This window comes from Miniopterus natalensis, chromosome 13, assembly GCF_054644295.1.
Source record: "Miniopterus natalensis isolate mMinNat1 chromosome 13, mMinNat1.hap1, whole genome shotgun sequence".
Lineage (NCBI taxonomy): Eukaryota > Metazoa > Chordata > Mammalia > Chiroptera > Miniopteridae > Miniopterus > Miniopterus natalensis.
The window spans coordinates 51729199-51744407 of NC_142093.1; the positions used below are offsets into that span (position 1 = coordinate 51729199).

Consider the following 15209-nt stretch of genomic DNA (forward strand, 5'->3'; position numbering starts at 1 on the left):
TACGACATAAGACATTTTAAGACTAAATACTTTTACATTTATACTTTAAGACTATTTAAAGTTCAACAATGTTACCATTATCCATAGTATCTTTCTAAACTTTCTCAAGTCCCTTTCTGTATTTCAAGATACAGAAAGGTCTCATTAAAAGCAAAACTCAGTAATGAGCTACATTCTACTTCCCTCAATGTTTAGTCTGATTTGCTATTTGGGCAGCAATGACCACTAGAGCAGCTATTAATAATATGTAAGACCACCAGGCATATCATTTCCTTTCTCGTTGAGCCCAGAATATAACGTACCAGTCAAATTCAACTTAGGAATAGGCAATGGTTCTGTTGGAACAGGATGGTATGAAAATAAGGTAAACATCCCTCGTCCTACCGGAAGTGCCATAGTTCGCTGGCACAACTGGAGCAATCTGTAATAAAAATTAAAACCAACATGTGAAAAAGTCTTAAGCAAAAAAATTGGAACGCAATCTGTAGGCAAGTATTTCAAAAGAAGGCGCACTGTGTAAGATGAAGTCATATCCAGAAAATCCATACAAAGATGTGGCTGAAACATCCAAACACGGTCATTCTCACTTTAATACTCTTGCCCCCCTTAGAAAGTCTAAGGGGAGACCCAATTCCTTTAGTTTGTTCCATATTTGCTTTGAATGAAAACCAGCTAGTACAGCCCCGCTGGAGTGGCTCAGTTGGTAAATTGTCATCCTATGCACCAGAAGGTTGTGTCTGTCTGTCTGCCTCTCTTTCTCTACCTGCCATTCACTTGCGCTGGATTGTGCTCTCTCTCTCGCTCTCTCCCTAAGCATGTCCTCAGGCAAGGATTAAAAAAAAACAAAACCCAACTGGTCTATAAACCAAGCCAACTCTCCCCAAGTATCCAAAAAGAGAAACCTAAAGTTCTACTCTAACTGTTGCTAACCCTTTCATAGGAAAATATTATACTCTGGGTTTCACTGTGTTATTTTCAGTCTAGCTGCCCTCAATACATCTGGATTCCTCCGCCCATCCTTTTTGAAAACAGAGACTCAGAAACGCCATCTCTGTGGCCTGCACTCAAGGAAGGAAAGGAAGGCCCTACAGTGAAGGTCAGTGGACTTCATGGCACCTCCAAGGAAAACACAGAATAAGTTTCCCTCATATTACAGGAACGATAGATAACACTATGTATCAGTGATGTTCAAGGTTCAAATGGCTTCTATGAGCTACTTGTTTCTATATTAAAGTAAATCACATTCTGTAGAGCACCTTAAAACAAAATCAAACATATTGTGAAAGCAGGGGCATTATAACCAGGAAACATTTAACACAAGTTATATCTGAAGACACAGAAATATCTCTCCAGAGGCTAACATTTTCTCTGCAGATAAAGTTATTCACAAGCATGCTCTCTCCCTTACTATACACACACTCATAGCTGCTTTCTAGTTCACTGGCGAGGAAAATTTTGCTGTCCTAAGATTCTTTGGGAACACTGCCTCACATTAATTTAGAATCATGGAAATTCAAGGCCAAAAGGCAACGTCACATAACATTTCTTTAGCAGAAATCTTACATATAATCCAAAACATTATCATAATAAAAACAATACTATATTCCTTCCATTTATGATGCCACTGATTACAAGATGCATCACTATTTCATGATGTACAAGAAAAGAAAGAACATGGCCACTTAAACTATAACACCTACTGACTGAAAGACATTCTGATTTCAGAGATAGTAAAAGGTAAAAAAGAAAAATTAGCTTCATGGAATGAACTCTTGTTCATAATGACTCACTGCATTGAGCTTTACTATGTTCTGGTCAGTGTTCCCAGCATTATGAAGAAATAACTCACCTGCTACACAGAACCACCTTGTGAGGTGTGAATGGTACAATCATGCCTCTTCTTATAGAGGCAGCAACTGAGGAAGCCAAGAGGTTAAGTAATTTATCCAAAGTCACCCAGCAGATACTGGCCAAGCATAGCTCAGAGCCCATGCTATAAACTATGCTCTCTCTCTGTCATTCCATTTCCTCATTTACAGTGACTAATAGCTGGGTCCATGTGGGGAAGAAACAGAGATAGGGAGAGTATGACTGACTTAGACCTTTGACAGCCTGAGGTTAAGAGTGGATGGTCCAATGGTCCTTCCCTAGAAGTTGTAAGTAACACAATAAGTAAAGAAAGGAGAAAATAGTGGCAGAGATGACAGGTAGATAGAGACCAGGCAGATAAAGGGACTGGAGAGAATTTTAAAATCTAAATTGAGCTATCAACAAAACAAGAAGAACCTACTGAATGGAAGAAGATATTTGCCAATGATACATGTGATGAGGGGTTAATTCCAAAATTTACAAAGAATTCAAATAACTCAACACCAAAAAACCCCAAAAAATCCAATTAAAAAATGGGCAGAGGACCTGAATAGACACTTCTTCAAAGAGGATATACAGATGGTGAATAGATCTATGAAAAGATGCTCAATGTCACTAATCGTCAGAGAAATGCACATTAAAACCACAATGAGAAATCACCTCACACCTGTCAGAACAGCTATCATCAAAAAATCAACAAACAAATGCTGGTGAAGATGTAGAGAAAAGGGAACCCTCGTGCACTGCTGGTGAGAATGCAGACTGGTGGAGCCACCGTGGAAAACAATATGAAGCTTCCTCAAAAAATTAACAGAACTATCTTATGACTCAGCAATTCCACATCTGGGTATATATCCAAAGAAATCTAAAACACTAATTCAAAAAGATATAGGCACCCCAATGTTCACTGCAGTGTTATTTACAATAGCCAAGATATGGAAGTAACCCAAGTGCATATCAACGGATGATTAAAGATGTAGTACATCTTTACACAATGGAATATTACTCAGCCATAAAAAAGAATGAAATCTTGCCATCTGTGACAAGATGGATGGGCCTAGAGGGTATTATGCTAAGTGAAATATGTCAGAGAAAGACAAATACCAGATAATTTCACTTATATGTGGAATCCAAAGAACAAAATAAACAAACAGGCAAAACAGAAACAGACTCATAGATACAGAAAACAAATTGATGGCTGCCAGAGAAGGGGGTGGGTAGAAAAGGTGAAGGGATTAAGAAGTGCAAATTGGTAGTTACAAAATGGTCACAGGGATGTAAAGTACAGCATGGGAAATATAGTCAATAATATTGTAATAATTCCAGGTAGGTGGTTGAATTATTGAGGGGATCACTTTGTATATTATGTAGATGTCTAACCACTATGCATATATTTGAAACTAATATAAAATAATACTGAATGTCTATGGTAATTGAAAAAAAAATTAAGTTGAATTGTCCCAAGGCAACAACTCTGGAATGTGCACTGATTACTACTGAATCTTACAGTTTATGAAGGGATAAATGAGTATTAGTGATGTAATAAAGAGCATAAGTTTCAGAGAGTGGCAAAAGAGAAGGCTTATACAGTATTACCTATCACCATTAAAGTTTCTAACAGGAGCAAGAAAAAAACACTGGTGTAAGTTTAAACTACACTAAAAACAAAAGAATACCAAAAAAAATTCAAAATATTTTCCTTATCAAGACACCCAAGAATGAGTTCAGTGTTTTCCTTTATAAATTCTTAAGGTAACTAAGATCAGAATGGTTTTAGATTCGCCTTTTCTAAATAGCAGACAGCTGTATTTCAAGAGAGGGTCTGGCTAGGCCAGCATGGCTTCAGCAGTTGAGCATCAACTTAGGATCCAGGAGATTGAAGTTCGATTCCTGGTCAGGACAAATGCCCGGGTTGCAGACACCATCCCCACTGTGGGGCGTGCAAGAGGCAGACGATCAATGACTCTCTCATCATTGATATTTCTATATCTCTCTCCTCTCCCTTCCTCTCTCTGAAATCAATAAAGATATATATATTTTTTTAATTATTTTTAAAAAGAGAGGGTCTGAAATAGAACACTTATGTCATTAAATGCCAAAATATTTTGAAAATGTACAGGTTATTAAGTTTGGGTAAACATTTAAAATACAAGGTACTTTCATCTTTTCCGGGTTTTAGCATTAAAAAAGTCACCTCTAAGGAGCGGTAGCTCATGCTTCCCATTACCTGTTTTCCTTCTCCTCAATGAACTCGTGGTCACTGAGCTCTGGGTACTGCACCACATTGACACGGACAGGATGCGCACTTTGAAGAAGCCTCCGCACGTCCTGCACCCTTAAATCTTCACTCCATATGAGTGACATAACTTCTTGATTCATGTCGTTCATCCCATCATCTTCCTCCTCAGTCTCTGTTCCTGAAGGAACATCTGATGAGAGCACCTAAGTAACAGACTTGGTTGTAGTGACCATCTGCAAACCAGTCAACAAGCACTGGCTGACATGAGCATGTCCAGGATGACATATCTGACCACCAACACAGAAAAACTGCAGGCAGGCCTGGATTCCCAATGAGTACCAGGACCCTAAGGTAGAACTCTTTTAGAGCACAATTAGACTGCCCACCTAAAAATTCTTTATAGAGTCAAGAGGAAAAGTTTAAATTTGAGACAAGAGTCAGGAGGAGGATTCCTTTGAAAGAAAGGGTCTGAGTAAATTGTAAAAATCTAACTATATCTTAAACATCCTGAAAAGAAAACATTACCTTAAGTGGAATATCACACACACACACACACACACACACACACAATTATTATTTAAGAACCCACACTAATTTAAATATTATCTTTGATTAACATAAGCAGAAAAGAAAAACATGAGGAATATTCACCAAGGGCTGGAGGAAGCTGAACAATACTTTCTTCCTTTTGTGCTTTAAATATAATGGATTATGGCTGGTTTTCACTTTAGTTTGTAAGTATGTTCCAAATAAAAATTTCTTAAAAGGGAAGGGACTGAATGTAACAAATGAAAAGGGTTCATTTCTTGATTACCATTCTGTTCTCATAAGCTCAGTGTGTGCTTTAACATGAGCCTTCCAAGTACAAGTACAGTCAAACCTTGGTTCTCAAACACCTCCCTTCTCGAAAATTCAGTTCTGGACCAAGTTGTTCACAAAAAAAATGTCTCGGTTGTTGAAAAAGCTTCAGTTCTGGACTTGACAATCCTTTCACACTGATACATCAGCATGACAAAAAGCATCTCTCAGGCCACAAACAACGGACAGAGTGCAAGTCAGTTTACCCCTAAACTTCGAAAAACATAAAGAGGCCATCAAGAGTGCTAATGTTGCTAGGGGTGTGGAAAAAAGTGATCACCAGCAACTGAAGAGGTAAAAAAACAACTGTTGTTATTTAGATAAAGGAAAAGCAGTTTGCCAGTAACAGCATTTCGAAGGCAGTGATAAGTGAAAAAGGAAGATGCTGACTTCCTGAAAGACACCCCAGGAACGGCACCTGAAGTGATTCCTTTAAGGTTAGTAGGGGGTGGTTCAATAAATTTAAGAAAAGTGTTTGTTTATAGATTAAACAGTACATTAGGGATGTACTGTATATAAAAAAGGTTAAAACAGGAAATCACTTGGGGGTCTGGAAGGAATTAATTTACATTATTTCTAATGGGAAAAAATAATTCCGTTTTAGAACAAATCGTTTCTTGAACAGCCTTCAGAAATGAATTAAGTTCAAGAACCAAGGTTCCACTGTAATTCTGACTTCAACATCTATATGAATAGCATGAAATCTCCTTTTCTCTCACAACATTTTATATTCTTTTAACAAAAGTTTAACTCCTAGTTAAAATGCTAGAGTTCTGCCAACATTTACGGAAACATTTACATGAAAAAAATAAGAATAATGGCAGATATGGCTAAATAATCACTTTTATTTACTTCATAAAAATTCATTATGGTTCAGTACCTATGAAATATCTAATAATTTTAAAGAAACTATATTCTAATGGGTGGGTGGGTTAGCTATAAAATATAGACCCAAATCCTGTTAAACTGAATTTAGAGGAGTTATACAATATAGCCTCAATAACTGAACTGAGTTTAGACAGAATTACTTAAAATGACAATTAAACACAGGTGAATAAGCCCCAGCTGGTTTTGTTCAATGGTTAGAGCGTCGGCCCACAGACTGAAGGGTACTGGGTTCGATTTTAGCCAAAGGCAAGAACCTCTGTTGCAGGCTTGATCCCCAGCCCTGGCCCAGGTGTGTGCGGGGGGCAACCAACAGATGTTTCTCTCACATTGACGTTTCTCTCTTTTTCTCTCTCTCTCCCCCGCCCCCACCCTGAAAATCAATGGAAAAAATACCCTTGGGTGAGGATTAAAAAACCCCAGGTGAATGATTATCAATACCCTTTGGTTTCAGTGTTAACAATGTCACACTGCTCTCATTCCAGGAAATGAAGGAGGTCGAAATGCTAAAATTTATCTTGGTCAAGGAAAGGATAACCATGTTATAAACCAAAAAAAAATTGGTTTTCTGCTTAAAACAAGACAAACACTAACTCAACTAAGAATTGTTATGTAAGTGCAGAGTGAAGAGAGCAATCTGGTCATGCCCTGCTGGAGATGGATCCCCATGGAAACAGATTCTGTCACAGACCCATGAGGCAACATTCATGTCAGGAATAAATTTTCATACAGGTTCTGAAACATCAGTATCCTAACACCTGATGTGGATTATAAACAGTTAGAAAGTGCTGATTATTATCTGTTGGTTCAAAGGCTAATGAGAAAAGAGCCGAATTTTCACTGTCACTGTCGCCAGGAGTGGAACTGTCATCCCGGGACCCTCCTTGATGCTCACGGTAATGAAGCACTACCATTTATGTTTTTAAAGTTAATCTGAGTTCTAGAAATTTTAACAGTTCCATTTTTAATTTTGAAAGAGGCTGATTTTAAAAGAAATAACTGGAGAGTAATGACATACTTCACTTTTTCTTATAGGTTCTTGGAACACATTCTTAAAAAAACAGACTTGAAGACTGATGAAAGACAGTATTCAGAAGGGTAACATTAAGACATCTTTTAAACAACTTTAGTGCCCCCCCCCAAAAATCATTTCCCTAGGACTTCAGTTTGATTAAACATATAATTAAACAGATATATTTACAACATTCAAAGGTTAAATTCAAGAAAGCCAACCCATCATATATGAAAGAGAAAATAGTTATATATTAACTATTCAAATTCAGGATCTATGTGCTCTCTCTTTTCCCACATAATAATTACAAATTAGTTAACTACCAATATGGCACAAGTATGGAATCAGTCATGGGAGATGCTCTACTGATCACTCAAGGTGAAGAAAGGTCTAGGAAAGACAAAGCATCCCAAAATCTCCTGTTCCCATGTTTAATTTACAATTAATAACATTTGTCCAATTATAAAATGCCACCTGGCATATAACATAAAAAAGACAATATGATATAACACTTGCAGAAAGACTTAAAGGAAGTGTAGAACATTTCTACTTAGATGTTATTAAGGCTAAAATGAACCTTGAACTTTCTGTGTTGACACTCACAGATTTCCCTTTGGGTAAGTTTCCTTCACAGGCCTGCTTGGACAGGTCCTGACGTCCAATCAAGAGACACACAGCCTCTGGCCAGTCTGCAGCAGGCTGCTCGCGACAGTGATAAATGGCATCTCTGATGGGAAGAGCAATTCCAAAGGGAAGAGTTTCCAAGTCTCTTAAAGTGAAGCCTGATGGTGAAAGGAAGGAAAAACGTTTTTCATTTAGACCTGCCACTCTTCCAGTTACTCTCTAACTAAAATTAGCAAATATCTATCCTGACAAGTAAGAAATTCATTTATTCATCTTACTACCAGGCTAGTGTCTTGACATGAGGGATTAGCAAGAAAGGTCTCTTTACAAAACTTTAAAAAACCTTTAAGAAAAAGATAAACAATAAAATAGAAAAACCACAAAGGACTTAAAAACCGTTCCATACACCAAACATAAAACAGTCAATAAACATACGATAAGATGGTCTATCCAGTGAGTGATCAGGGAAATGCAAACTGAAAACACTAGAAAGCAGAAGTTCACATTCAAGTGACAGACAAATATTGCAGTCTATCAATACCAAGTGTTGACAACTATGCAGAGCAACAGTGATTCTCGACCACAGCTGATGGTGGTATGTACCGGTACAACCACACTGGAAAACACTTGGCATGTGCATAGACCAGCCCTATGGTCCAACAATAGCTACAGAGAAACTTGTGCATATGTGCACCAACACACAGTATTAAAATATTCGCTAGCAATGTTGCTTCACTATGGCAAAAAAAGGGAAGGGACGAAACAGCCCAATTGCTATCATCAATAAAATGGATAAGTTTTTATATATTCAAACAATGAGGTATATAGCAATGAAAACAAATGACCTACTGCTACATGAGTCGACATGGATGAATCTTTAAAAAATAATATTGAGTGAAGAAAAGACAGCAGAAATATTTATATTTATGTCCGTTTACATAAAGTTGAAAAACACAAAACACTAAGCAATATATAAAGAAGATAAAACTACAAAAAATATGAGAAAAGGAATACTAAATTTAGTAGGGCAGTGGTTACCTCTAGTGGCGGGGTGTGTGCGAGGACACCACACTGGCAATGTTCTCTTTCTAGTGGTGGGTGAGCATCAATATTCACTTGTTATTCTCTAAACATTTCAGACATTCTTTTGTATGTATGCCACATTTCATTTAAAAAAATTTTTTAATCTTCATGTTAATTAAAATTTTATTTTTCCTGAAATAATTTTCTAAATTTTCTAAATTATACATTAATATAGAAAGTTGATTATTAAGGTAAAAATGTTTCCTTACATGAGAATAACAATTGGGTTAAACATTATGTAATATATAGATAAAATGCATCCAATATTTTTTCAGCACAGGTATCCTATTTGTAATACTAATGACAGTTGCTGTAACTTTCAAGGGGGCATACAAAAAAGAACATGAAAAACTGAGTTGTTTAGAACAGTCTTTAACAGAAACATCCTGTAATGTTCATTAGAGCATTATTTTCTAACATAGAAACCTCATTTTTTTATATTTCCATATCAATAATTTGTTTTTTTTGTTTGCTATTTTTGAACAATTTCTTTAGTACTTTACTCAGTTTGAAACATAGGAGCACAGGGTTAGAATTAGAGAATAGGAAACTCTTTTCTTCCCCCCTCCACCCATGAATCTTCATCTCGGTGCCTCAAATCCCTAGCCTATGTATGCCCTTCCAAAGCACACCTGCAATGTTTATACAATTACTTTTAGGTTTTGCCAGAAATACTCCCTTCTCATATCTGAGAATGACAACGGCTTTCAGGTCTGGTGTGCAGTGATTGGTGCTCTCCATTCTGAAGCTGACGGATCAAAAGTTGGTATCACTGATGTCATGAAAGCTGTGAGACTGTAGGGGAAAGGAAGTATGGCTTGATAGGCCATAATCTCAACCCTGTGGGACCTTCTCATAGAGCGAGAACCCTCTCTCCTCATGCCTCCTAGGTCTAGTTTGCTTTGAGGAAGCTGGGCTTCCTGAGGACAGAGTTTCCAAGGCAAGCAGGAGGTTCTTACTGGCATTTCAATGACACATAAAGAGAAAAGACAACCTTACCTACATTAGCCATCCAGACAACTAATCTTTCAGCTAGACTAGAAACTGATGGAGAATGCCTGAAACTAAACCTATAAGAAAACAAAACACAGTTATTAAACAGAAGAGTGACACCTAATCGTGTTTTACATTTTTAATATAAAAGCACAATCTGAATAAAATTCACCTGTTTTCCTCTTGTTCTGCTTGTGACTTTTGGGGAGCTACAAGATAACAAAATGAAACTTTATTTTGATAGTCTTCCTGGTAAAGAAAATACATAACATGCAGAAGAAATTTGGAAATAAAGCTTTGTTAACAAACAACTCCTAGAAAATAATAAAATAAGCAGGCTGGAAAGTATAATTTCCCTAAAGCTAAAATAATCCTTCTTAGGCACACTAAAAATAGGAAGTTTGTTAGATTTTCAATTCATCCTGCTCTCTGAAATTCAGCTGTGGTCTTAGACCAGAAGAGTGTAAATAAGACACAGCCTCTAAAATGAGGCAAGGCAAACACTCAGGAATTCTTTTTTTTTTAATTTCAACTCCGATATGAACATTTATAAAAGTTTTTTTGCAAATCCTAACATTACACTGACTTACCTAGAGTTATTCTCGATAAATAGCGTGAGGATTCATCACAAACAGAGCTTTCATCACCAAGAATGTAGAGCGCAATACTCTGCACAAGGAAAAAATTAACACCTTTTTTAAATGACTGGGGTATCATTACATATAGGAAAGTCCGTCCATTTTAGGATGTACAGCTCTGTGTTTTGACAAACATTACACAATCACATAACCACTATCACAACTATGATACAGAATACTTTCCTCACCCCAGAAAGGTCCCCAGTGCCCGTTGTGGTCCATCTGCTCCTCCCTACAGGCACCGCAGACAACTCATGTGTTCTGTCCCTGTAGTTTGCCTCTTCTACAGTCATATAAATGGAACCGCAAATGTGTGGTCTTGTGTGTCCTACTTCATGAGTATGCCTTTGAGATCCATCCACATTAACCGCATGTATCAGGAGTTTGTTTCTTTCTACTACTGAGCAGTATTCCATTATACAGATGCACCAACTTTGTTCACCTACTCATGAACTGATGGACCCTTGGGTAGTTTCTGGTTAGGTGAACCCTAACCCTCTGACCCTCCGACCCTCTGACCCTATCCCTTCTCCCACTTCTGCCTTCAAGGTTCTCTTTTGAATATCTGTCCCACCACCAAGATCTGTACCTGCAGCGGGACTTTTTTTGTGTGAAAGAAAGTAGCATGATTTTAGTGATTTTTAGTACAAAGCTAGAGGATCTTAAAATTCTATATACCAAACCAATATTAGCACATCAAATGATACATTCCTAAATCTAGATGATATCATATCTAACAAAGGAAAGTTATAATGTGAATATCTGTAAGTTGACTAATATAATTCAGGTTGGAGGTTGAAGAACTCTGGCACATCCGTAATTCTCTGGCTCTGGCTCCCCTTTTTGGCTAGATATACACTGGGTCTACCCCATTGGGCAAGACCAATATACTTGGTGGTTTTATATAAATGCTTCCACACAAGCTGCAAGGAATGCAAAAGGTCTGGGATTAAGCTGCTCTGAATACACTGTAAATGTATTTAATGACACTGAATTGTACACTGAAAAAAGTTAAAATAATAAATACTGTATTACGCTATTGCACCGTCATTTGTTTAAAACAGCAGAATCACTACTATGCGTGTCTGTGTCAGAGCCAGACGGGTTCTGAGGCCTTCCTCACCAAGAAGCAAGGCAGAAGGCAGGGTAAAGGAAAAACAGATGGGGTCCACTGACATGGGAGAGGAGAAAAAAGCACATGGCTCTCCTGTAAGGACCTGCTCCAGGGCAGGGGGACCAAGACAGGTGCTAAAAAACCTCACCTTTCCAGACACCCTTTGGTTCTACTCAAAGGTTTGACCATAGACATGTAATAACTATTCAAAATGAACTAATTTTTAACAATAAATAATGTTGTATTTCTCTGGGGGGAAAAATTAAAGTGGGATTTGGGAAGCTACAAACAAGCTGGCTAAAAAATTTAAATGAAAAAGCAAAGGAACTAAAATAGCTAAAACAATACTGAAAAAGAAGAGTCAACTCTAAGCAGTTTTAAGACTTACTAATAAAGCTACCATAATCCAGACTGTGTGGCCTGCAACACACATCAGTGGTCCAAATTAAAAGGTCCAGAAATAGACCTACAAGAATGTGGTCAACTGATTTTTGACAAAACTATAAAAGCAACAAAGAAACAATAATCTTCTTAACAAATGATGTTAAAAGATTTTGACACCCAAATTGAACAAGAACCTCAACTTAAACCTCACATCTTATTAAAATAACAATATGGATCACAGCTCTAAATGTAAAACATACAACTGTAAAACTTCTATAAGAAAACAGGGAGAAGATCCTGTGTCCTGAAATTAAACAATGAATTCTTAGACATGATACCAAAAGCATTATACATAAGAGAAAAAACTGGATAAACTGGCTTCATCAAAATTAAACATTTTTGTTCTGCAAAATAAACATTAAGAGAATGATGAGATATGACAAGCTACAAACCAGGAGGAAATATTTGCAATCCACATACCTGACAAAACCTCGTATCTAGAAAGCTCAAAATATCACTAGCCATTAAGAAAATGCAAACTAAAACCAAATGAGATATTGCTACACAGCTATCAGAATGGAAAAATTAGAAATCAGGACAATAGCAAACACTGACAAAAATGCAGGGACACTGGAATTCTCACACACTGATAGGAAAATCTAAAACGGTACAGTCACTCTGAAAAATAGCTTCAAGTTTTTTAAAAACTAGATATATACTTACTATATGATCACCAATCCCACCTCTGGGTATCTAACCTAAAGAAATGAAAACTTATGTCCACACAGAAACCTGTATTCACAACTGCTGGCACAGGGGATATCTGTGTGAATCTCAAAAGCATAAGGGGTCCAGCCGGGTGTGGCTCAGTAGTTGAGCATCTACCTAGGATCCAGGAAATCACAGTTCGATTCCTGGTCAGGGCACATGCCCAGGTTGCAGGCTCGATCCCCAGTTGGGGCTGTGCAGGAGGCAGCCGACCAATGACGACTCTCTCATCATTGATGTTTCTCTCTCTCCCTCTTCCTTCCTCTCTCTGAAATCAATAAAGATATATTTTTTAAAAAAAGCATAAGGGAATTTTTGTTGGGAGGGAGGGGGTCTGTACTGTATCCTAGTTATGGTGGTGATTACATAAATCTACATGTTTGTTAAAATTCACAGAACTGAACACAAAATTTTTAAAAAGTTAATTTTACTGTGTAATAGTTTTTAAACCATATGTTAAAAGAAAGAGAGAAAAACAAACAAGTTAGGCAATACTATGAGTACCTACCAAAACTACAAGTCGGCTTCTTTCACAGATGCCAGGGAGGTAAGGGTACGGTGGCATTTCTTCACCCTTCAGACAAGAACTCACCCACTGATAAATACTTGGTGGCTCAGAAGTAAAAAATGATGGATGATGCATAAACCCTGTTTGACCTTTAAAAATTAGATAAATGTTTATCAACATACAAGAATACATTAAGAAAATGCTATTTTACTCTAAAGGAAAAATGTTTTCGAATGACAGATACTGTTGATCGATCAGAATATTTTTGCATATTTTCCAAAATGTTCTGTTTCCTACCACAGTAAATAAACTGACTATATTATAATGTGTAGAATTTGAATGATTACTTATCCCATCCTGGATGAAAATTCAGCAAATTTTTGTGCTCAAGGCATATAAAGAATCTAACCAAAATTTTCTGTCCTAACCCAAAAGGTGAGAACACAGAAGAGACAGCCAGGGTTCCTCTCCGTTCTAACAACTGGGCCCCAATCCTGAGTCCCTTTAGTTCAGGGTCTAAGACAGTATAGTGGTAATGAACATGTTCCAATATGGCAACCACTAGCCCCACGCAGCCACTGAACACTTAAATGTGGCCAGTGTAACTGAGGAACTGAAATTTTAATATCATTAACCCAATGACAAGCACAGGTCTTGGGCACAGCATACTTGGTAGTGGAAGCTCTCTAAGCTTTTGCAACTCAGAACTTATGGATGGGTATAATTTTCCCCATACACTGAGGAAGTTATGACTTACTGCAAATCACAGATCAAGCACAAACTAAAATCTGCCTGGTAGAAAAGCCTTGCCCCCTGACTTAGAGACTAATGGTAAGAAAAATACAAGCAAATGTCACTATACTGTTCACAAAATCTTTAACAACAAGGTGCTTACCTTGATCAATTGTGCACACTTGTCCAGTAGTTCTGACAAGCGTTGGGTAATCTCTGTAGTAATGATCTAAGTAAGGCTCCAATTTTAAGTCCCTAAAACATCAAGAACATATAAAACAGAAACAACAAGGATGGTATTACAACATTTTCCCCACACAGTTAGGGTTCATCAATAGAACTTTCCAATTTAAAAACTTACTTATGAGAAAGAAGATAAACAAATCTAGAGTTTCTTTATTCTATTTCTGGACTTTCCAGTGCCCAATATGATAAATGCAACCTAAACTCCTTTTGCTAGACAAATTTTGTGGAAGTAAAACTACTATAAAAACACGGTGGTCTAGTTTCTCCTGTTACCTATTAATTTATTAACTGTGTGATGTTTGGCAAATCATGTCCAGAACCTCAATATTTTCTTCCAGAAAATGGGGAAACACCAGTTAACTCACTGTGAAGTTTTAAAATTAAATATGTAAAAAATACCTTATAAAATATAAAACATTACACAAAATGTTACTTATTTCAGAAAGCCCAGGGTTAGGGTTTAGAAATCATTTCATTACAAAAGAATTTTCATGACAGTAATGATTTGTCCTAAGAGAAACTGAGCAACAATTAAAACTGCCATGTCTCAGAAAACAATTTTGGGATCTTAAAGAAGATCACACAAATTAGAAAATATGCTGTAATCCTAACTCAGACTATTGACGTTTTGATTCCACTCAACTTTCTTTATCATCAAGGGTCATAAAGGCTTAAACAATACCCAGTGTGACCTTTAGAATTCAGTGCCAAACACAGGGTGCTTGTAAGGCTGTTAAAATGCATTGTTAGAGCAATCTAAATGAGGATCCATTAGGAACCTAAAAGACAGGGATGACCACCGATCTTGACAACACAGCCCAGCTGAGAGCCCACAGCTAGTCAAGCCTCATGTTCTTGGAAACACTCAGACAGGTTTTCTCATCACTAAATGGGGATTGTGATCCCTACCTTGTTTGACAATTTATGTAGCTAAACTACAATTCTGTGAACTGCAAGCATCATTTGAATGTAGGTATTGTTACAGAATAGCAGGTATTGTTATAGAACTTCCACCACAGTACAGTCAGTCATCTTGTCAACATGAAATGCTCAGCAGGTCACCTCGTGTTTAACCTACTTTCGTGACTTCCCACTCATCTTAGGACAAAACTAGCAACTCTAGCATGGCCCACAGGCCCTTACGTAGCCAGTATCTTCAAACAGGTCTGAGGTTTATAAAAAGTGCTCTGGGTTTTCAAGAAAGCAGATTTCTGAGTCACCTAAGCACTCCTGGAAGTTTTCACTCTACAGACAGT

At 37.2% G+C, this 15209-nt stretch overlaps 1 protein-coding gene across 1 annotated transcript in view; it reads right to left on the reverse strand.

Moving 5' to 3' along the window:
- Positions 1-15209, reverse strand: part of ANAPC1 (anaphase promoting complex subunit 1) — an 87710-nt gene that overhangs the window by 36453 nt on the left and 36048 nt on the right. Inside the window, exons 20-27 of the mRNA XM_016216200.2 lie at positions 13871-13962; positions 12976-13124; positions 10154-10232; positions 9736-9772; positions 9570-9640; positions 7467-7645; positions 4097-4311; positions 303-421 (exon numbers count right to left, since the gene is read on the reverse strand). Of these exons, the coding sequence (XP_016071686.1) occupies positions 303-421; positions 4097-4311; positions 7467-7645; positions 9570-9640; positions 9736-9772; positions 10154-10232; positions 12976-13124; positions 13871-13962 (941 nt within the window). The remainder of the gene's footprint in view (positions 1-302; positions 422-4096; positions 4312-7466; positions 7646-9569; positions 9641-9735; positions 9773-10153; positions 10233-12975; positions 13125-13870; positions 13963-15209) is intronic.